This window comes from Canis aureus, chromosome 25, assembly GCF_053574225.1.
Source record: "Canis aureus isolate CA01 chromosome 25, VMU_Caureus_v.1.0, whole genome shotgun sequence".
Classification (NCBI taxonomy): Eukaryota; Metazoa; Chordata; class Mammalia; order Carnivora; family Canidae; genus Canis; species Canis aureus.
The window spans coordinates 4,214,984-4,239,079 of record NC_135635.1 but is presented as its reverse complement, the minus strand read 5'-3'; the positions used below and the strand labels follow the sequence as shown (position 1 = coordinate 4,239,079).

General features: G+C 43.4%; 1 protein-coding gene across 2 annotated transcripts in view; it reads left to right on the top strand.

Annotated features, from left to right (window-relative positions):
* Window positions 1–555: 555 nt before the first annotated feature.
* DIP2B (disco interacting protein 2 homolog B) overlaps window positions 556–24,096 on the top strand; it is a 219,890-nt gene continuing 196,349 nt past the window's right edge. Inside the window, exon 1 of one of the 2 annotated variants that reach the window (XM_077870075.1) lies at window positions 556–773. In XM_077870075.1, coding sequence (XP_077726201.1) covers window positions 674–773 — 100 coding nt within the window. In that variant the 5' untranslated portion in view covers window positions 556–673. The remainder of the gene's footprint in view (window positions 774–24,096) is intronic. The other variant, XM_077870076.1, reaches the window with a different exon arrangement.

Below are 24,096 nucleotides of genomic sequence, written 5' to 3'. Positions count from 1 at the left end.
ATTTATTTATTCATGAGGGGCATAGACAAGCAGAGCTACAGGCAGAGGGAGCAGCAGGCTCCATGCAGGGAGCCCGACGCGGGACTCGATCCCGGGACTCCAGGGTCACGCCCTGGGCCTAAGGCTGAGCCACCCGGGTTGCCCTAAATAAAATCTTAAAAAAAAAATCATTAATGGGTTAAAAAAAAAAAAAAAAGCTTTGAGTTCAGGTCCTCTTAAATGGGGGGATGCCAACTCGGGGCAAACAGCGGAGGGGAGAAGACAAAGGCTGGACAAAGTGAGGCTTGGGTCTCTGGAAACTCCGTGCCCGTGAGCCCGGGCGGGGCAAGCGCGGCGAGCGCCCCGGTCGCGGGGACCGCGAGGTCACCCCGCCGGGGCCGGGCCGGGCCGGGCCGGGCGCGTCGCTTCAGCAGCCTCCCGGTAGAGGGCGCCGCCGGCCCGCGAGTCCCCCCGCGAGTCCCCTCCGGCCGCGGCCGCGGGGGCGGGGCCTCCCGGGCCTGGGGGCGGGGCCGCCGCGTCACGTGACTCTCGCTCATGGCGGCGGCGGCGGCAGCGGCGGCGGCGGCGCTCGGCGGCCGGAGCCGGATCCTGTAGCCCGGGTGTGGGCCCGCGTCAGTCCGTCCCTCCCGCGGCCCCCTCTCTCGTCTTCCGGAGTGCGGCTGGCGGAGCCCGGATGGCGGAGCGAGGCCTGGAGCCCGCGCCGGCCGCGGTGGCGGCGCTGCCGCCCGAGGTGCGGGCGCAGCTGGCGGAGCTGGAGCTGGAGCTCTCGGAGGGTAGGAGCCGGCGGGGAGCGGGCGCCGGGCGCTGCGGGGGGCGGGGGGGCCGCCGCCCCTCTGGCCGCGCGGGCGGGACGGATCCTGGCCGGCGGCCCGCGGAGAGCGCTCCCCGGGCGTTCATTGTGTCGGGGGGGGGGGGGGTCCTGCGCTGCCTGCCCCGCGGCACCCGAGACAAAGCTGCGCCCCCGGGCGTCGGGGCGGGGGGGCTGCGGCCGGGCGGCTGACAGTTCTGCCCTCCTCTCCCCTCCTCTCCCCTCGGGGGGGGCACGCCTGTCTCAGCCCCCTCCCCCCCTTAGAACGAGAAAGATGCACGGGGAAGCCGCAGCGTTTCGCCTCCTCCCTCCTCCTCCAACAATACGAGCCCCCCCCCCCCCCCCCCGTGACAGGGGCCTCGGGGTCCTGCGGCGCCGCGGCCCTTAGCCCGGAGGGACGCGCAGCGCGCCGCTCGCAGACCACCTTTGTGGGAAGGCTGTTTTCCTGGTGCCTGTATTGGGGTGGGTTTTCCGCATCTGGGCACCTTTCGGAGTCTTTCAAGAGAGGAGGAGGGGGAGGCTACGGGGTTACAGGCAAATCCCGGCTGGCACTCCTCCCCCCACCCCCTCCCACCCCCTTTCTCTTCTCTTTCTTTGCACAATGCACCCGTACTAGGACGGCTGGATCTGAGAATTACAAGAATGGAATAAATCGAGCCACTGTTATCAGAGAAAGTCCCTTCGGACAACAATGAGAGGAACGTTGCTCTGTGGTGGGCATGTGATGAGGCCGCTTGTGCAGTTGCCATCAGTTCTCCGTAAAGTTCCTGTTTTTATCACGGGCTGACTCTGAGACAAAAGCAGCATTTTCTCCGGGGCTTCGCGTCCGTACTGTGCTGGTGTCCCCGGAGTTGCATATTCCACCCCCCCCCTCCCGCCTTCCTTGCCAGAGGCCCCTCTTTGCTAGCATTTTTCAAGTGGATCCGATATTGTCGATGGGAAGCGAAGAATGTGACAAGTTCCCAGGAGAGTTCAGACTTTTTGTTTACTTATCAAGACATTCCCTCCCCCCCCATCCTCCCCCCACCCTCAATCCTTTACAATGAAAAACCAGAAGCGGATTTGAGTGTCATAAATCCTGTTGGGCATACGAGGAAATAATTATTTTTAATAACCCTGTTAGGTTTTCCCATGTATAGGGAGGTGCTGTTTACATTTGCATTTGATTACCGCCAACATGCTATTTTTTTCAATTGATCAGTTGGGAAGTTCTTTTTTGGCCCATCCCCCAAATCAGCAGCGGTAGATGAGTTGGTTTGTGTGACGTATTTTAGAGCGTTACCGTGGGTTCTGCGTCTCTAGATAACCTCATTCTTCTCCTCTATGAAAACATTGTCATTAAATCTATAATGACTTCCATTCAAATCTGACTTTTAAAACACTTACTCTACAGTAACAGATCAGCTATATTTGATTAGCCAGCAACAGAGAGGTTTGGCTGGATGTTTGTGTCAGAATGAGATTAAAAATAGGAGTTGATTGCTTTTACACAGAGGGAAATCCTGGAAGCTCCTTATTCTTGGTATATCAGCTTCCAGCTGATTATTGTTTACTGCTCCGGGTGTTTCTGGAAAGGATTCTGAGGAACTGTTTCTAGGACTCCCACTGATGAGCTCACCTTTCTCTCCTTTAGAAAGGTGTGAAACTCCTACAAACTGTGGATGTCAAGGCTTCCTTCACCCTCGTTAAGGACAAATGCACAGTTTTACTTTCCGATGCAGGATTGCTTCGGCTGGCGTATACTTAGGTTGGATTAGTTTCTTACAGATTTATACTTCGTTGTCCTGTATTTCCTCTCTTTTAGCAACAGACAACCGGGAGAAATGCAGTTGAAAAATCTTGGGCCTGCAGTGTCATCAACTTGGCCATCTGTCTTTTTCTCTAGCTTAAAAATAAAGTACGGAGGATGCTTGACTGGAGAAGTAGGTAGACATTTTTAGGAATTCAAGTGAAGTGAAAACAACCCACTGACCGTCAGATCTCTGGCATGGCCTTGTGATGTCTGTAGTATATTTTGAATGAATCTTTGCTTGTTTGTTTATTGTACATTTCCTTTATAGCTACTGCTCTGACAAAAGTACTTTTTTTCTTTCAAAAACCTGTACTTTTAACTATGTGTTTATCATGTGTTGCTGGCTTTGGTGTACCTATTCCTTGATTTTATTCTTTTTTTTTTTTTTTTAAACCACGCAGGCTGTCCTAATTATAGCGGTAGTCTGAGCTGTGTAGTGTTTAAGACATTTCTTTGTGTTTGTCTATTTTCAGCTGCAGGCTCTGGTCATAGGTCAGCCACCTCTCTGCTGGGATGCAGGTTTGTGCCTCTGTGGGCTGTTTGCCGCAGAGCGCGTTGCAGAGCCCAGGGCTGTGTCTAGTGCTTCAGGCAGGTCACCACGGGCTTAGCGGTGAAAGCTCCTGCTTCTGCGCCAGAAAGAGGCTGCAACTGTTCAGAGCATCACTTAAAGTTGAAGTTACCCATAAGTATGAGTTCTCCTGTAGATGAATTGAATAGGTAGGAGGCTTCTACAAGTACTCCCACGGTGGATTTTTTTTTTCATGACCCACGTATATTATTGTAGCGTTATTATATCGGTTATATGTTTGCCAATAGACTCTGTTGTCACTGTATTCACATGCTGTACCTAAGTGTGTGCATATAAAGTAGCACTAATGATATTTATTCGTTTAAATCTGCTCTCTGATGCATTGTAGTTGTATAATGATCTTACATGTTATGTCATCTGGGCTCCGTTACAACTTTGTGGTTAGAATAGTTAGATATTAACATCTTTCACCCCTTTTTTCCCTTCTCTTTTTTTTTGTTTTTGTTTTTTGTTTGTCTTAACAGAAGGGAAAACTTAGAAAGGTTAGGAGGGTAAGTGTTTTATCTGAAGCTGCTCATCAAATAAGTGCCATTATCCTAAGCTGCCATGTAATTACGGCATCTGTTACCATTGAATGATTTAAATATCTTTCTTGTTATGGCACAGGCTATTCTAATTCTTACTCTAGGGAGATGCTCTGTAACAGTTGTTTGCCACAATTCTAAATAGTCTCCTTGATTCTTTTTCTGAAGTCTCTTTCAAATCTGTCATTCACTTATTTGAGTCAACAGACTTATTTTGTGTGCTTACTGTGTGCTGGAGACACAGGTGAGCAGGGTACTGTGTCAGCCTTCAGGGAGCCCTGAGTCTGGTAGGGAGATCCCATAGATACCAGCCAGACAGTACAGGAGACTATGGTAGAGCATTGTCCAGAGGTTGCCTTCTAAGAAAAGAGGAAGCGATCTGCTTTGCCGTCGTCGTGGAAAAGAAACAGCAGAGAACTATAAATACGAGTTTGGATTGTGTGGCTAGTGGAAACGGCTGTGATTGAGCTTGTGCAGTCCAGTCCTAAGCGCAAAGGAGAGAAGGACATAAATCCCACACTTCTGTGGCTTGTTGGAAGAGCCCAAGTCTTTCAGTGTCCAAAGATGACAACTGGGAAGGTATTTAAGACAAAATAACACAGGAAGGGATCCTCCCTTTTCTTGTTTGAACACTTCTCTGAGCACAAACACAACAAATACAGTCACATCCTCCCTCTCTCCTCCTAGCACTCCTCCTGGCAGCCCGGCAAGCCTGGTAGGGCCCACCTTGAAGGTGGAGGGAGGAGAGAGGGCTCTGCTAGATGAAGGGAGTTCCCTTGAGGAGTGGGGATGCAGCAGGGGAGCAAGAGGGGTAAAGGGAAGGGTGCAGGCTAGAAGTCGTATTTCACAGTCTCTGAAATGGGCGAGTAAAATGAAGGAGCTAGGAAACTGGTAAGTCTCTACTATTTTACCAGCAATGGGAAAGTGCTCCACTTTGCCCCAAATACGACACATAGTTGTGAATTCATAGGATACACATGTATCAGAAAATCATCTCCAACTAGTTGTCATACCTGGTGCTAGGATAGGAAAGAAAGTGGGTGTGTGGACTTTTAAATAACCCAAACCGGGCATTCTGAGTGATCTTCTCCGTTAAACTTGCATATATATATTTTTTTGGTGGGCTAGACTCATCCTACGTTGGAACTCATCTTCAGGAATTACGGTCAGAGCCTGTTGTATGTTCCTTTGAAAATCTTCATGGTGGCAAATTTCATTTGAGAGTGGAAATTCATTTTACAGATTACTTGGAGTCAAGTAGAGAAAATCTGGTGATATTCTTTTGGAGTCCAGACTAGTTGTGACTGAAAAAATTAGACTGATTATAAATGGATTTGTGTGGTCACTGTCAAAAAAGTAGAATGATGGGGCACCTAGGTGGCTCAGTCAGGTAAGCATCTGCCTTTGGCTCAGGTGTGACCCCAGGGTTCTGGGATCCAGCCCCACGTTGGGCTCCCTGCTCAGTGGAGAGTCTGCTTCTCCCTCAGCCTGCTGCTCTGCCTACTTGTGTGCTCTGTCTCTCAATAAATAAATAATTTTTTAAAAAGAAGTAGAATGATGTAAACTGGTTTTAAGGGTAGTTTAGAAGACAAACTACAACTTTACTGGTAGAATGATTCACCTTACTCTAAAGGACACCCTTGTTCTGATGTATGTTTTGAAAAATTATCATTTGACAGTCCCAGAGCATTGAACTGGATTTTTGAATGAAATAAATTATTAAGGGGCACCTGGATGGCTCAGTCAGTGAGCCCTCCGACTCTTGGTTTCGGCTCAGGCCATGATCTCAGTCGTGGGATTGAGCCCCACGTTAGGCTTCCCACTCAGCGCAGAGTCTGCTTCAGATTTTCTCTCCCTCCTGCTCACTCTCTCACTTTCTCTCAAATAAATAAAATCTTAAAAAAAAAAAAAAAAAAAAGAAAATAAAAGAAATCATTAGCCCTTCACTCTTAGCCTGGCCCCTGGTGGCTGCTTTCTTTCCTACCTGGGCAAGGATTAGCAACTAACTCAACGTGGAAAGTTCAGATGATTGGCTGAAAAGGGCCCTCACCATATTTGTATTGTAATTACTGCAGGTCTCTCCTCCTGAAGCATTCTCAAGAATACTCTTTGAAGCCCTCCTTCCTGCTTGCTGTTTCAGTATTCTTCAAGAGTTCAGCTGTAGTGCTACATTTTAAAAAAATAAACCTAACCCTGACCACTGTGGCCTCCCTGGCTTCAAACCTGACAGCATTTACAGTGTATGTAATTTTTGCCAACCAATACATTTTCTAATCACTTAGATTGTTTTTCATTTCACCTCAATTGGAAGCTCCCACAAAGGCCATTCATATCTTAAACTTCTACACTTGATCTTAGCCAAAAGACTGAGAAGCGATCATATCTTAAACTTCTTTAAATAAGCTCCCCAACTATTTCTTTCTTGTATTGTTTTGGGCGTGCAATAAATTTTTGCTCACTTCAACTTGATTTAAAGTGAAATCCCTGTCTTGGGATTTGATTTTGGATGAGGCAGGGTTGTATAATCGTTTGAGCACAGGTGTTGGTATCTGGTGGCCCTGGGGCCCATTCATGGCCTGTCACTTAGTAGCTTTGTGACCTTGGACAGACTGTCTACCTTCCTCATTTTAGTTCCTTGGATTCTCTCTCTCTCTTTCTTTCTTTCTTTCTTTCTTTCTTTCTTTCTTTCTTTCTTTCTTTCTAGATTTTATTTATTTATTCATGAGAGACACACACACACACAGAGAGAGAGAGAGGCAGAGACACAGGCAGAGTTAGAAGCAGGCTTCATGCAGGGAGCCTGACGTGGGACTTGATCCTGGGCCGAAGGCAGCGCTAAATCTCTGGGCCATCGGGGCTGCCCAGTTTCTTTGATTCTTAAAGGAATGACCATCTCATTAGAGTTGCAAGGTTGAAAATGAGCTGACTATCATATGTGGCATGCAATGATGACTTGGGGCGTTTAATCTTTATTGTTTCTGATGGTGAATGGATGCATAGTGACTTGGCTGTTTTTACTATCTTGTTTTAGTTAGCAGAATATGGTTACACATGAAGTGATGAATGGAATCAATTTGTGCGTGTATTTTTTAAAAGCAAGACCTCAGTCCACCATCAGTGCTCCTGTCGGCACTCTCTACTCTTAGTTTAACACATGTTGGGTCACTGCAGGCAGTTGACTGGAGCACAGGAGAGTAGCTGGTTTGTTTCATACAGACATGTGGCGTGTGCACATTTCCGAGCTGGTAGGTTCTGGCAAATGGCTTTGAAATTTAAGCACGGTTTCTGAGACTCCGGCATCTACTGGTTATGAGAAGGCGCATGTGGGTGCTTAGAACCTTCAAACAGTTTTTTTGTCTCTTCCTTTTCTTAGTCCTCTGTTTGTCTTTAGTGAACAAATCCTTTCAGTTCCTCCTTCAAAAGTTTTCTTGCGTCCTCTTTTCTTTTGAGTTGTGTTTACCATCAGCCGTGTCTGGTCCTCTATCTTTAGACCTAAGGGTCTGATTTTTGTCTCCCTTAAGCTCTAGACTGATCTTTCATCTTTTAAAGATACTGCTTTTTTTTTTTTTTTTTTTTTTTCTTTCCTGAAGCCATGGTAAATCCACAACTCTTGTCACGGTCTTTAAATTCTGGGTTTCCTAAAAGCGGGGATGGTCTCCTATATTTCTTATCCCTAGAGTCTAAGTTAGTTCTGTCATACACCTCAAATCGTCCCATCCCTTTTGGTCATTGATCATACCCTAGAGGTGTTTTTTTTTTTTTTTTTCCTAAAGATTTTATTTATTCATGAGAGACAGAGAGAGGCAGGGATACAGGCAGAGGGAGAAGCAGGCTCCCTGTGGGGAGCCCGATGTGGGACTCAATCCCAGGACCCCGGATCATGTCCTAAGCCCAAGGCAGACACTCAACCACTGAGCCCCCCAGCTGCCCCATACCCTAGAGGTTTAAGGGAGAGTTTTTCATATCTTTGTGTTTATAATGTGTAGGTTGCTTGCTTTGGATGCTCATCTATGAATAAGATCACTTCTGAAAGGCAATTTCTTTGGAATTCTGTTGCCAGTTTCTTTGGATTCATGAGTTGGCTTCAGTGGACCTGGAAACTCTGAAATCATATGTAGAATTTTGAGTGTGAGTGCTGATGTGTCTTTTGGGGGAGCAGAATCTTTCATCAGTTTCTTAAAGAGGACTATGAAGCAAAGCTAAGAACCATTCTTACTAGCTTGTAAGGAAAGCCAGACTTCCTCCCCTTCCCTCCTCAACACCCACAGCCTTATCTGTGTCAGTTCCCACCCTTATCCCCTTTCCTTTCTCAAAGGAAGAAATATCCCCTTCCCTGTTCTGCGCTGCATCCCTCTCACTGAGGTCTCGGTCCCATCCCTTCTCTGTAATCTTGGCATCTTACTTCATTGATTGATCTATTCATTCATAGTCTTCATTCATAGTCTTTTTGTCTTTGTCTCTTTCTCTCATCTTCAGCCTCTCACTTAACGCTTGGCTCTCAGTTCCTTCCCTCTAGCCTATAAATAAGCTGAAATTTCTCCCAGCTTAAAAAAAGCAGCTTCCCACAGTCTTGTGTTGGAGTCCGCTTGCTCTTGTGTGCTTGCATTCTCTCCCTCGGATACTAGAAGGTGTAGCTGACATTTCCTTTCCTTCCTTTGCTCACTCCTTGGTCCATTGCTTCTGCTTATCAGCTCTCTGAAACGACCATCTCCAAGGCCATCAATGACTTCTAATTTCAGACTGAAAAGAAGTACCCACTGGTCACACTATCTTTCTCTGCAGCATTGGATATGGTGAATAATTATCTTTATAAAAAACTCTTTTCTTCCTTAGCTCTTACTGTGTCATTTCCTTTGGCTCCCTCACTGTTCCTTCTTATGCTCTCTCGAGCTTCTTTTTCTCTCTTTCTTCTGATACAAGTGTTCCTGCTGTCATTAGCCATTTCACTTCATATAAACTTGCTGAGTAACCTCATTCATGTCCAGGGCTTTAGCTATCTTGGCTGTGAGATGGCTCCCTGGTCTGTATCTCTAGGCCTGACTCTGAGCCCTCTGCTCCAGACATCCCATTGGTTCCCCCTGACAGTGGTAACTTCGTAAGTCCAAAACTACTCCTTATTTCAGTCTGCTCCACAGAACCCTATTTCGGAATGTCCACTTACTCAGGTCAAACACTTGGGGGTCATCCTTAACTTCTAGTGGATCACCAAGTCCTGTTGATTCTTCTTCCTCTCCATTCATGCCGTTTTGGTCTTTGTTCAGGCTCTGGTTTTTTGTTTGTTTGTTTGTTTTTTAAGATTCCATTTATTTATTTGAGAGAGCCAGAGGGAACCTGAGCATGAGACGTGGGGAGGAGCAGAGGGAGAGGAAGAAACAGATTTCCTGCTGAGCATGGAGTCTGATGCTGGTGGGGGAAGGGAGGCTCGATGTGGGGGCTCTATCCCAGAAGTGCACAATACCCCAGGATCATGACCTGAGTTGAAGGCAGATGCTTTATCAACTGAGCCACCTAGATGCTCCTGGTCTCGTTTGGGCTCTTATCAGCCTCTTGCTGAGATTATTAGAGTAGTCTCCTAACTCATCCACCTGCGTCTAGTCCCTTCCCAGTCCCTCTCCCTCCACTCCATCCTTCTCCATCCTGTGATGGAATGATCAATCTGAAACACAGATTTAGTCGTGTCCTCTCCCCTTTTTAAAATTGCTCATTCCCTTGCCTCATCCACAGGATAATATCCAAGGATCCTTTGGATATGAAGACCTGCTTGCCTTTGTTTTTTTTTTTTTTTTTTTTTTTTTTTTTTTTAAGATTTATTTATTTATTTGTGACAGAGAGAGAGAGAGAGGCAGAGACACAGGAGGAGGGAGAAGCAGGCTCCACGCCGGGAACCTGACGTGGGACTCGATCCTGGGACTCCAGGATCACGCCCTGGGCCAAAGGCAGGTGCCAAACCGCTGAGCCACCCAGGGATCTCCCCGCCCCCCCCCCCGCGCTCCCTTTTTTTTTTTTTTAAGATTGATTGATTGATTGATTGATTGATTTATTTATGATAGAGAGGACCTGCTTGCCTTTGTAGCCTTATTTCCTGCGCCTTCTATGATTTTCTCCTCTCTCTAGCCATGCCTAGCTACTTGCACTACTGTGCTTTTTCACTTCCATGCCTTTGTACACATTGCTTTTCTCTGAATAATGCCCACTCTGGCATGTTCTTCCCCCTTTTCTGCCTGGTTTACTTCTGTTCCACTCAATTTCCTGTAAGAAGCCAGCCCTTCCTAAGCTCTCTTAAGAAGTTAAAATCTCTGAATCAGTTATTGAGTGCTTGTTATGTAGCAGGCCCTGTGCTTAGCTCTTCATATACCCTAGCTGGCCAGGAAGTAGGTGCCGAATAAGTAGCTCCTGTTATCACGGTGAGAGAACTGAGCTAGCAGAAAGCATCTGGACTGGAGAGGAATACAGTGTGTGCCAGTTCTGGCCCCATCCCCTGATCTTTCCCTTTCTCACTGCCAGTTGCAGTTATATTCTGAAATAGATGGCAAAGGGATCAGAACAGTGGACTTAACAGTCATTTAGAATTGGGTTAAGTCCTGTGTCTGCTGCTTACTATGTGACCTCAGGCAGGTCTTTGAAATGTGTTTCTAATCTCACAACTGCCGAAGATGGGTGTGTGATTTCCATTTTGTAGAGACTTGTTAAAGAACGTGCAGTCTGAGACTACAGTATGCTGGGGTGGGAACCCAAGTCTGCTTGGCTCCAAACCCCATGGGTTTCCACACTGCCATCTGCCTCTGTCTCCCTGAATCATGTTTCAAGTTGTTTCAGCAAAATTCTTTTCCATCCTAACTATTGGACCCCACTTTTCTTAGAATACAGCTTCTGTCTTTGGAGTTTTGGAAGTGGGGCTCCCTGGAGGGAAAAAGATGGGAATGTTCTATCCTATTCTCAGAGAATAGATGTGAAATTAATTTTTCTTCCTTGAACTGAGATGAGAATGATCAGAAGTTGAGAAGGGGAAACCCAAGGGGAAAATATTTTAGATGCTTCACACGACAGTCCTAAATGGAAGCCCACAGGTCTAGTGGCTTTGAAAGATCCTTGGTTTGCTCTGGACTTGAGCTTCCAGACTATAGAGAGGATTGTGGTTACATTCTGGTTCAGAAAGAGTTTTTAGTGCTTTGTTTTTTTCTTACGATATTTAACGTTTAATTTTAAAATTAATGTATAAATTAATGTAGATATTTCTGTAAATGATATGTCCTTTAATTGTTTTTTTCTTAGAGTTATTTCTTGTTTTGTGAAGGAATAGGAATAGTGCTCTAATATCTCTTTATTTTTAGAGGACTGTTGCTTTTATGGATAAATTAAAGCACCTGTAGGGTTTGTTTGCTTGTTTCTTACTTTCTAAGAACCTTGGATTTTGTTGTTTCAGGTTATTCATAGCCTGGAACTTGTGGGTTTTAACTCAGATCAGGCACGCCAGCGTTAGGGTGTTGGGCAGTCTTGTTACTGAATCTCCTTTTTAAAAATGAATCCAGCAGGAATTATTAGGTAAAAGCTTCTGATGGTTTCTTGTTTAGTAAATCTGTGACTGAGGCAAACAGGCTGCCTGTACTTTTTCTTTATTGAGGTATACGTGACATACGACATTATATTGGTTTCAAGTGTACAACATAACGCTTCGATATTTGTATATATTTTAAAACGATCACCATAATGTCTTTTAATTTTCCTTGCCATACGTAGTTACAAAAATTTTTTTTTTCTTAAAGTTTTAAAGACTTGCCATTCTTAACATTATTGGATTTCCTTTCTGGTTTGGAGAAATCTTCATTTTTAAATTGAACATGTACAAAAAGCATCAGTCTGAGTTCCCCTCCCATAGTTCTTTGCTTGTTTTTCTTCAAGGACCAAGGGAAGTACTGGAAGATGAACTTCCTGTTAAAAACACCAACTTCCTCATTTGTTGGTTCTCTAAGCTCTGATCTCTAATGTTACCTCTGTGTGTTATCTATTTTTCAAATGATTTCAAACTTACAAAGTTACTATTTATATACTGACTCTCATCTCCCCTTGTAAGCTACTTGAGGACAGCGTGTGGCATCCTGAAGGCGTGTGTGCTTTCAATACCTGTTCACAGTGAATGAATCTAGACTGTCATCAGCCTCCCTGTCTATTCTTATTTTCTCACTAGTCTCTGACAGACTCTTCTATTACAGTCAGACTGGTTTCCTCACTCTTTCTGATGGGCCCGTTCCTATCTCTCTGCTTTTATGGTGACTGTTTTCTTTGTCAGAACTGCCTTTTTTCCTATTAAAATTTCCCCATATTCCAGGGCCCAGCTGATGTTGCCTTGATCATGAAACCAGCCAACTACTTTCATTCATATTAATCTCTTCTATTTTTAGATCTTTGTATTCAGTAACAGAGTTTAACACTTAACCGACCACTATTATTTGTTTTAGTTATTTTTGCCTCAGTTGGATTTTACATTTTGTGAGTGTTATAGCAAGGTCTTCTACCTTTTGGAACTCGTTAAGTGCTCAATGCATCAATATGTAAGTAAAGCTCAAATGTATTGAACACATTTATTTACAAGATCTATTTTTTTTTAAGATTTATTTATTTATGATAGAGAGAGAGAGAAAGAGAGGCAGAGACACAGGAGGAGGGAGAAGCAGGCTCCATGCCGGGAGCCCGACGCGGGACTCGATCCCAGGACTCCAGGATCATGCCCTGGGCCGAAAGCAGGCGCCAAACCGCTGAGCAACCCAGGGATCCCCTATTTACAAGAGCTATTGAGAGGATGAGAGATGCATAGAAGGCAGATTCCCTGCTTTCAAGGAGCTTTCAATCTAGTAACTTCTCAAAAATAGCTGTTTGGGTTTTAAAAATATTAAGTAATGGGCTTTTAAGCATCTGGAAACATTTTATTTTTTTGTTTAAGTGAAAAGTTAGCATTTAAAAATCCCATTTGAAGGGGATCCCTTTGTTCCAGGCCAGACTGATGAGAAATGAGTCCACTTTGTTCCAGGCCAGACTGATGAGAAATGACATAAACCTAGGCATATTCTGGTAAAATTCCTGATTTCAGTGATAAAGAAAAAAAAGCCTTTAAGCTACTAGATAGAAGCAACAACAGCAACAGCAACAACAACAAAATAGGCTCTCCTCATTTGCAGTAGTGTAAATGATGATGCAAACTTTGATGATGGTGTATGAAACATCTACTGATTATTTAGAGAAGAGGTCTCTACTCGGCAAAATTCTGTATGCAATCTAGATATTATTCACCCTTTAGGGAAAAGAAAGCTCTGTGTGAGTGTGCAAAGATTCAGAGTTTGTATCATCCACAGATTCCAATCTAAGAAGTATACTCTAATTAAACAGATAATGCAAAGCAGAGACCCAAGATAGGAGAAGAAAGGAAACAGTGATGGACCAAGTGGACTTTGAAATGTATGTATATGTGTGTTATATATGTGTATGTTATATGTACATGTAGACACATATATGTAATTGCATACATAGCAAGTGATGGGGAATGTGTAATGTAAATGCTAAGTAAGAATCTTTGAAATAGGGATCCCTGGGTGGCGCAGCGGTTTAGCGCCTGCCTTTGGCCCAGGGCGCGATCCTGGAGACCCTGGATCGAATCCCACATCGGGCTCCCGGTGCATGGAGCCTGCTTCTCCCTCTCCCTGTGTCTCTGCCTCTCTCTCTCTCTCTCTCTGTGTGACTATCATAAATTAAAAAAAAAAAAAAATTAAAAGAAAAAAAAAAGAATCTTTGAAATAGAAGAGACATTGCAGAGGAAAACCTGGTTGTCTGAATAAAATAGTCTAAAAGAGTTCAGTAGAACTCAGACATTGTGGGTCAGGGTAGTATGGGAATGGGTGGGAAGTAACAGCATTCTTTGGTATCATTGAGATGTTGGCAGAGGGAAGTATGGGAATGAACTGCCTTGGTGAGAAGAAAAAGACTTTATAATAGTGTTAAAAATTAAGAAATACAAAAAAAAAATTAAGAAATACTTAAGGATAAATACCAAAGGCACAGGATCCATATGAAGAAAATTGTAAAATCTTAAAGATGTAAAAGCAAGATCTGAAAAAAAATGGAAATATATAACATATTCCCAGATGGGAAGTCTAAATATATATAAACGTAATGGAAATCAATTATAGTTCCAATGGAGAGTTCTTTGGGTGGTGGGGAATTAGATAAAATAATCTCAGTGTGCATATGGTAGCATACATGTTTTGGAATAGCCATGAAAAGTTAGAATAGTGAAGCGGTCTTTGCTTTTCCATGTATGAAAACAGAGTCTAAAATTACTGTGCTCAAAGCAGTATGGTATAGCATTTGAAAAAAGGTAAATGAACAGTATGAAGTGCCCAAGTCCTTGTATATGTAGGAAAAATAATTTTGGAAACATAAAAGTTTCATGAGCTTAGACCACTTGCCTTCTCAAATTCTCAAATCCGAAAAGATCTTAAAATAAGTTGGCTGGGACTCCATAGGACATCAGTGATATGAACTTCTTGATGTTCTATTTATGCTACCAAGAGGAGCTCATTGGAACCAGAAAGAAAAGACCATTCCTCTTGCAGTATCTTTCCAGCGCTGCAGACCAGGCTTAACATGGAGGCGTCAGGCAAAGGAAAATTACGTAAAGGGTCCATCTTAATTTGCACAGAAAAGGCAATGAAGGGTAGATTTGAAACTGAGAAGCAGTAAATTGAAAACCAACATATCCTTGACTCCTCTTTTTCCTTCAGTCCAACTCCCCATATCTAGTCCATCCATAGTTTTTTTTGGTATCACCTTGAGAAATATCCTTAGTCTGCTTCTCTTCACCGTTGGTCACTGCTAATCATGGCCTGACCTGCTCATCCCCGGCTTCACTAGCTCCTTCCTAGTGTCCCTGCTTTCTTCTCTCTCAGCAATGTCCACATAGAAGCTACTGTGAACTTTTAAAACCACAGATTTGATTATGTTGCTTCCCTGCCTAAAGACCCTTCAATAGCTTCTCTTTGTCTTAAAATAAAATTTAAAATAAAATAAAATAAAATAAAATTCAAACTCCATTCTGTGCTCTCCAGGCCCTACACAGTCTTGATCCCTCATTTGTTCCCCCCATCCACTGTGCTTCTGCCACACTGGCTGACTTCTCTCCTTCCTTTTCTCCCTCGCCCTGTTCCCTTTCCCTTTTATTTATGTAGTGACTATTTATTGTGGCCTACTATGTGCCACACAGGTACAGGCAATATAGCAGAGGTTATAATAGGAAAAATCCCTGCCCTTAAGGGGCTTGCATTTTTTGTAGGAATAGACAAAAATTAGTAGGTAAAGTATATTGCTTGTCAGATGGTAAAAATTTCAAAGGAGGGCAATCGTGAAGAGGGATAGAGAACTGGAGCTGGGTCAGTGGGTTCAGTTTAAAATAGGGTATGATCTCGTCCTTGGATGGCATTTGAACAAAATCTCAAGGGCAGTGAGGCATTTTCCCTCTCCTTGGACTCACCATGCTTGTCCCCACCTCCTTGTTTCTTGCTTTGCTTCAGCCTGGAATGCTCCACTCCACGATCTGTGCTTAGCCAGCGACTCTTCCTCCTTTTTGTGTCAGCTCAAAAGTTACCTTCTCATCTCAGAGATGCCTTCTCTGATCTACTTCAAATGAGTAATTCCACCCCATTTTTCTCCATCACTTCTCTCTTGTTACTTTCTTTTTCTGTTTTAAAATTTTAAATTAATGCTTACTACCATTTGTTATGATCTTTTTCCTGATTTATCTGATTCTCCCCTAGTAAAATGTTAGTTCTGTGGAAGCAAAGACCTTGCTGTCCTGTTTCTCTGCTGGATGCTCAGGGCCTAGAATAGAAGACTCTCAGCAGACACTTGTTCAGTGAACAGATGGACTTTGCAGGGAGAAGATTCCACCAGGATTCCTTAGATGGTGCAGCTTTACAGAGTAAAGCAGTGTGGGCTCTGGCCCCAAGGCCTCTGGCAGGAAGGAAAAGGAGCCCCTGTGGGAGCTGGTCAGGGCTGGAACTCAGGAGCTCATGATGTTTCCTGGCATTTGGTTAGTTTCTGAAGTTTGTTTGTTTTTCCTTTTTTCCCTCACCTATTTGTGCCGTCTGATTTTCCACGTGACTTTTATAGTTGGATGATGTGTGACAACTTTCCATCTCATCAGCCTACCTGGCTACTTTGCTCATTCAGTTCAGCTGATATTTATTATGCAGCCACTTATAGAAGATACAGTACTTGATGAGAGCTGGAGCCGCACCACTGAGTCCTCTGTTCCTTGCATGGGGGGACGTACACCTCTTCTGTTTCATTGTATTTGGCCCATACAAAGGTGATTCCCTTTTTCTTTCACCTTAACCACATGTATTACCCACAAGATCTGATCTGGGTGTAGGCTAACTGGGGTGATAATATCTGTAGACCAGATATTATCAGCAAACTTCATTTTGGTGTAACTAGTTGGTCCTGGTTTGGAAAAACTAAATATTTCCCATGCCTGTCTTTTCTTGGCTCGTTGCATCTTTTGCAAAATGTTTGAAAGCCAGGAAAGTGAAATATTTAGATATATGGTAAATATCAGGTTTGTTGAACTAGGTCAGGCCTTTGGTCATGTTAGCCTATTATATGCCAACTAGACTTCCAAGGACATTCATGCACCAACTGTACATGTACAACACCTTTATCTTAGTTCCTTCCAATTTTCTCTCAGGTGCCTGATTTGAATATGTTATTCTGTCAAGAGCTTCTAGCTTATCTTCGTGGTTGAGAAATAGTCCTTGTGAAACATTTTAATGATTAAGATTATCCTATTTCAGTAAAGATGGAAAGAAACATGATTAAGATAATCATAAAGTTGAAAACATGGTTAAGGTGATTATTGTTAATTAACAGAAGATCATCATTATCAGAAGAAGTAAATTCTTCAAAATCTTGAATTTGATTTGATCACCTTCTAACTTTTCCTTATAATTGTTCAAAAAGAATTATTCATTAGAGGTGGAGATTCTTTCCTACATTTTTTTCTTCTTGTAGTTGCAATTGTCTCAATTTCTTTACCTGTAAAATGTAGATAATAATAGTATTTACTTGGGGCACTTGGGTGGCTCAGTTGATTAAGCATCTCCCTTCCGCTCAGGTTATGATCCTGGAGTCCTGGGATTGCACCAGAATTGGGCTCCCTGCTCAGTGGGGAGTCCCTCAGCCCCTCCCTCCACTTGTTCTCTCTCACTCGCTCATTTTCTCTCTCTCTCTCTCTCTCTCTCAAATAAATAAAATCTTAAAAAAAATAATGTCTACTTTATAGGATTTAGATGAGAACAATATCAGTTAATACATAAAAGTATAGTGATTACTGGGATGTTGGGTAGCTCAGCGGTTGAGCGTCTGCCTTCAGCTCAGGGCGTGATCCTGGGAACCGGGATCAAGTCCCATGTCGGGCTCCCCTCATGGAGCCTGCTTCTCCCTCTGCCTTTGTCTCTGCCTCTCTCTCTGTGTCTCTCATAAATCTTAAAGAAAAAAAAAAAAAGTATAGTGATTACAACAGTGCCTGGTACCTGGTAAGCATTGTGAGTCTTTTATGCCACTGTGCTGCTATAATTTTATACTCCCAAAACTTCCATCCATACAGAAATTGTGACTAGTGAGGAGTATCTGAATTGGGTATATGAACCCAAATTTGGTTTCCAGCTTTATCTAAAACAGGATGATAGCTAAAGCCATGAGAATAAATGGGTTCATCCAGGAAAGAGGCCTTGGCATGAATAGAGAGGAGTATTTCAGACAGAACCCTAAGGAATGCTAACATGGGCACAGGAAATGAAAACCTGCAAAAACAAGTAGGAGGAAGTGGCTGGAAGTTTAGCAAGAAAGCTAGAGAAGAAAAATGAGAGTTTAAGGTCAGAAAGACTAAGGGAATGATTAAATGTTGGAAACACAGAATGGTAAGGATTAAGATGGATTCATTGGATTTACCCTTGATCTTAGCCAAAAGGCTGAGAAGCGATGGATTCATTGGATGTAGCCACCAGGTGGTTTATGAATTTAGAGAAAGTGATTTTAATGCAGTGATGTGGGAATCCAAAGCCAGAGTATAATGGGCTAATGAATGAATGAGAGGAAATAGAAGAACTTTAAAAATAAAACAACTTTCAGTAAGGTTGCCTGTTGTCAGGAGGATGGGCATGACATTCACTTCTTTGGTAGTTATTTGCAGAGATAAGGCATCTTTATTGCCTAATAAGTGACATAAAGAATGTGCGTATAGATATTGAAGGTGCGTATGCAAGGGTGTCAGTGTACCTGCAGTCTGGGAAGGAGTCCCCGAAGTTATTGCTCAGGTTCAGAGTTAACAGTTGAATGGGAGTTTGTTGGGCACACAGACAAGGGAGAGGGACACTTTACATTTTGAGAAAGGCATGGATTTGTGAACCACTATAGCATATTTGTAGCATGTTTGAGGAATTAAGGTGATTTAGTAACTGCTAGGGCATAAAGTGTAAGCTCAGTAGGTCCAGTGAGCCTGGACAGGTGAGCAGGTCCTTACTTCCCAGTGGGGGTTTGTGTGAATGTGTCAGGAGGTACTCAAAGCTATAGGATAAACATGTACATCTTGCAGTATACATTTCTTCTTCTTATTTTTTTGTTTGGAATTTTATTGATTGATTGATTGGAGTTCAATTTGCTAACATACAGCATAATACCCAGTGCTCATCCCGTCAAGTTGCAGTATACATTTAATTGGATTTTGGGGAAGTTATTGATGTATTAAAACATGAATAGTTTATGATACAGAATCAAAAAGATAAAAGATAATTTTATATTTAAAAATTTAAAAATAGGCTGTGCCTTGTGCCTCTTCTAGACCCTCATGCCCCAATGCTCTCTTTAGGTGATAGAGTTTATAGAGCATTCACATAGGTGATATGGAATCATTGAAGAATTGTGAGCAGGAGTGGCTGACCTGGGTATTTGGTAGAGATGACCCTAGAGGAGGGTGGTTTCAGGCTTCTGTGTCCTATAACCAAGGGGCACTTCTCCCATTGAATACAATGCATAATAGTCCTGAATAGATACAAACAGCATGAGGAAAAGACAGGACAGGGGGACTTCTAAGGAGGCTACTGAAATGAGCTAGTGGTCTCTGTAGTAGGATTAGGGAAGAGGGAATGAAAAGAGGTATTTGAGGAGGCAAAATTGATGAGGCTAGTTTGAAGGAGGAGGGCATATGATATGATAGAAGAACTGGGGTGGACTCTTGAGGTTTCTTTCCTTTTTTTTTTTTTTTTTTGTTAAGATTGTATTTACTTGACAGGGAGAGAGAACATGAACAGAGGAAGAAGCAGGCTCCCTATTGAGCAAGGAACCTATTGTGGGGCTCCATCCAAAGGCAGATGCTTCACCAACTGAGCCACCTAGGCACCCCGACTCTAAGGTTTCTGGCTTAGCATCTTGAGAGGAAGATGGCATGATTTCCTAGTACAGGGAATAGTGAAAGAAGAAAAATTTTGGTTATGGTAATAGATAAATTTAGTATTATTGAATTTGAGAGGTCTTTGGGCGATGCAGGTAGAAATCCAAAGTAGGCCATTGGCTATGTGTGTGTAACTCTTTAGAAAGGCCTGTCCTAAAAATAACACATTCAGTATTCCTAAGTGGTCGTCACTGATCACAGAAGCCATGGGCATGACTGAGGTGGCCCAGAGGGAGCACACTGAATGAGAAGAGGCTAAATACAGCTCTAGAAGTACCACCATTTAAGGGGGAAGCTGAGAAAAAGTCTAGAGAGGTACACATGGCCAAAGAGAGAGAAGAGTAAAGCAATAGGGAATTGCAAGAAGTGCCTGTTGCCGCTGAGAATTTAACCAAGAGTGGGCTGAGGAATGCTATTGAGATTTGCAAGTAGGGGAAGTCATTGGTGGGGACCTTTGCTTGAGGTGTTTTAATTGTGTTGGGGCGAGGCACTGCATACCTGTTAGGAATGGTAAGGAATCCAAGTGGAAGAGGAGGTGGAAGTAGAGGCAGGTGTCATACACTGCTCTTTCAAGGCAAACTGAGTGAAGTGAAGCAGAGAAAGAATAGGAGCTAGGATGCTTATATGTTTCTCTCTTCTTTTTTTTCTCGCCACTGGAAAGCAAGTTGCAGGGGCGGCTGGTGGGCTCAGTCAGTTAAATGTCTGACTCTTGATTTCGGCTCAGGCCTCCATCTCATGGGTCCTGAGATCAACCCCTGCATTGGACTCCACACCTGGCAGGGAGTCTGCTTAAAGATTCCCTCCCTCTATCCCTCCACAAACACAATCTCTGTCTTTCTCTCTCAAATAAATAAAGATCCTGAAAAGAAAAAAAGAAAGTTGAATGAGGAGAAGAACTTCCTTTTTTTCACGACTATGTCGGGTAGAAAAGAGCTCCTGGCACATAGTAGATGCTCAATAAATATTTGATGGTCATCTTAATGAATTATGTTAAAATGGAGAACCTTGAGCATGCTCCTTTGTAGGGTGGAAGGGTAAGAGGTCTTGAAGAGGAGAGGTTCAAGGTGTAGAGTAGAAAGGGCATGATGAAACATGGTCTCCATGAGTCAGGAAAGTGAGATCCCGGGCACTGCTGGAGTGATTATCCAGGATACAAGGAGTGACTCCTGCTGAAACAGAAGGAAAGGAAGAAAGAATGGGAACGGGCAGATATTTATAGGTGATGGAGGAGGAAGTTGGGGGAGTTGTCTCCTGATGGTCTTATGAGTATTCTCTAAGTTAAAAATAAATTTGAAATGAGTATCATGTATGTATCCTTGGAAAACACTTTGTGAAGTCATACAAAAAGCCACTCCCACTTAAGCAGCTGCCTGGATATTTAATTGTAGACACACATACAGGGTAGATGAGGTAAGGATGCACCAGGGAGCATGAGTAAGAGTAGGTGAGACAAGAGGTCTCCAGTCTGAGACATAAGTGTAGGGAGTGGCTGTGACCAAGGGAAGGGCATACCCGTACCACTGAGAAGCCCGTTTCATTGCGACCCACAACCAGCAGGAGATTGGCCCTGGACTGGCAGGGAAGTCAGAAGGCAAGGCAGTGTGCATAAGGCTCACTTTTTCCTCTTTGAGATAAAGTGAACAGAAATTTGAGCCTTGGGCGAAGTAGAGTAACTCTTTGTTAGCAAGTCGACTGATTCTGACCAGGCTGGTTTTCCAGTGATTTATTTCTGATTCATTTTACAGGAAACTGCTTTCCCAACTTCTGACAACCTGTTATCTAAAATGATTTGTCTGTTTAGAAGCAGAGGTAGTAGTGAGAAAGAGGATGTGACAATGTCTCAGTGAGTCATAAGGACTAAGACATGACCGTATTTGTTCATCTCATCAGGTTTTATCTAGAATTAAAGACTATTAAAGTGTCCATTTTGTTTTAATTAACGGTTGTTTAGTCATTTCTCACTTGTTCAGAAGGCTCTCTTTCTGGTCTAATCAAGTTTAAGACTACATTTTTCTCAGGAATTTTCTGACAGGGAAAATGCGGTGGTAAGAATGGGTTTTATTGTCTTCTAGACTTAGTTGAATTTAAATAACCCAAACAAGCTGATATTTTTTTCTTCTGTTATTAAGCTTAGGAGCCATCATTACAGATGAACTTCTGACAGTGAAGCTGTATAAGGCAGGCCAGAGTTGGCCTTGAGCTCTGGCTGCTTCTGTTTCTGCATTTCTCACATGTTAAAACATGTTCCCTGTAAAGTGAGCACAGGATCTTTCAGAAAGGGATCAGATTCTAAGAGTAAAAGGGGTTTTTGCTTAGAGCAAGTTGCCAGTTGTAATCACTTACTTAACTGCCCTATCAGGGAAAACAAGTTCATAATGTGAAAAGCACCTGTCACTTTTTGGAGGTGGAGCGAAGTAACTTTTTTTTCTTTTCTTTGACAGAAGGTGAAATCGGGTTGACTAAGCTATGCTAATTGGGCTTTGGTATCACGATTAGCTCAGTACTTAGAATTCATTTTTTTCTAAGCCATCCAACACTTAATGGAGTTGGGGGGAGAAACCCCTGTGTGCCAGCACCCCACTCTCCCACATTCTTAAGCTTTTTAGCTATTAGTTGAATAGTTAGAACTCCAGTTAGGCCTTTATTTGGGGGAAGAAAAAGAACTTCATTGGCATTTTGGGGAGAACCTAGGGAACAAGAGTCATCTAGTCAATTTGGTATCAACAAGCTGAGGACCCATTTCTTTTCTTTTTTTTTTTTTTTAAAGATTTTATTTATTTATTCATGAAAGACACACAGAGAAAGACACACAGGCAGAGACACAGGCAGAGGGAGAAGCAGGCCCCATGCAAGGAGCCCGACGCGGGACTCGATCCCGGGTCTCCAGGATCACACCTCAGGCTGCAGGCGGCGCCAAACCACTGTGCCACCAGGGCTGCCCCCCATTTCTTATTATTATAGACAACTAAGTTGTAGCCAGATCCGTATTTTCCTGAATTTCTATTATGTATGTATGTGCCTAAGAGACCACATTCCAGTCTTTTGAAAGAGACCTGACGTCTGGACTGTTTTTCTGAATTCTCATTTCTGTTGGCTTTTATGGGAATCAACTGGGAAAGCGCGCTGAGGTGAGAGACACATTAGAGGCAGTGAGTGAAGTAACATGGAAAGATCACTGGGTTCAGGTCCCCTTTCTGCTACTTACAAGTGGTGTGACTTCAGGTAAGTCATTTAACCTCCCCCTAGCCTTTGGGAGGTGAAGTGGCTAGATGGGAGAATGTAGTTCTTTCCATCTTTTAATTCCTGTGATGACCTATATGTTTATGAAAATATATGAAAAGGAAAAGGAAAATTATTTTAAATTCATCAGGACAGTTTTTTTTTGTTTTTTTTGTTTTTGTTTTTTATAATTTTTTTTATTTATTTATGATAGTCACACAGAGAGAGAGAGAGAGAGAGGCAGAGACACAGGCAGAGGGAGAAGCAGGCTCCGTGCCGGGAGCCCGATGTGGGATTCGATCCTGGGTCTCCAGGATCACGCCCTGGGCCAAAGGCAGGCGCCAAACCGCTGCGCCACCCAGGGATCCCTCATCAGGACAGTTTTTAAAGAAAACCCACGAATATTGAGAATCAATCATTGCCTAATTTGTATTCAGTCAGTTGAGTTTTGTTAAAGCAGGGCACACGATTATTTAGGATGTATGCTGTTGTTTTGGCCTAGTGAGGGTTGGGGACAGGATTTTGGTTCTGACTTTTAGAATTTACAGCTTGTTGAATTCCCCTCTTACTGCCATCTCCTCTCCCCTTTGCCCTTCCCTCCCCCACAACCTCAGCATCCTGTGCATTTTTCTTTTTAATGCTTATCAGATTACTTTATAATTGTTTGCTTACATTTCTCTCTGTCCTTTCCTGGGCTGGAAACCATGCTTTACTCATCTTTCCTTATTTTAAAACTTTGAGGAGAAGAAAGATGGTGAAATGTGAGGAAATGGGTAGCAGCGGAGCCAAAGATGGCCCAGATTTTGGTTTGGGTAACCAAGGGAAGGATGGGTTATATATAGACTCCTGAGGTTCTAGTTTGGAGAGAAGGTGGAATCAGTAGCATCATCAGGAGGTTCTAGTTTGGAGAGAAGGTGGAATCAGTAGCATCATCAGGACATTCAGGTAGACGACTCAGTAGGTGACTTATATCCTGGAGCAGTTGAAGGATTTGGGCATCATCTTCATGAGGTTTATCAGGGTAAATCATATCTTTGAAGAAAGTAAAAAACGAAGCTCATGGGGAATGCTGCAATGTATTTAGGAAACTGGAGGAGAAAGAAGAGTCATCCCAAGTGCCCGGAATGATGACAAGTAGATATGGACTGGGGTATGTGGTGACTTGCTGCTGTGGAGGGAAAGACTCAGCAGGGTTCAAGCTGTAGAGAGGTTAGGGGAATTAGATGAGGGAACATAGATGATTGGATTAGTCCGTTTTGGTCCTGTGGCTGAATCAGAGGCTTGATTGAAAAGTGATGAGGACATAGAACATGGGAGTGTAGGCTTCTCATTTTGAAATTGGGAAAAAGGATCGAAAGAACAAGGGCAGATTCAAAGGAGGACTTAGTTTACCTTGTTACTGTTTTTTAGTAATAGGAGGTTGCGAGGAATCTTTATAGGCCTAGGGAGGCTAAGAAAGGATTGAGGTTGCTAGAGAGGTTCGGACGCAGACTGGATCCCTTGAGGGTAGAAGGTGAGCTTGAGAGCAGGGTGAGGGGGCTGTGGCCCTGCTGGAATGGAGGGAGGGGCACCTTTTCCTCTGAGACTACAGGAGGGGTTTGGCTGAAAAACTGGGGTGGGGAAATCAGTGTGGGATGAATGGGAAAAGATTCTTCAGAAAGATGGAAGCAT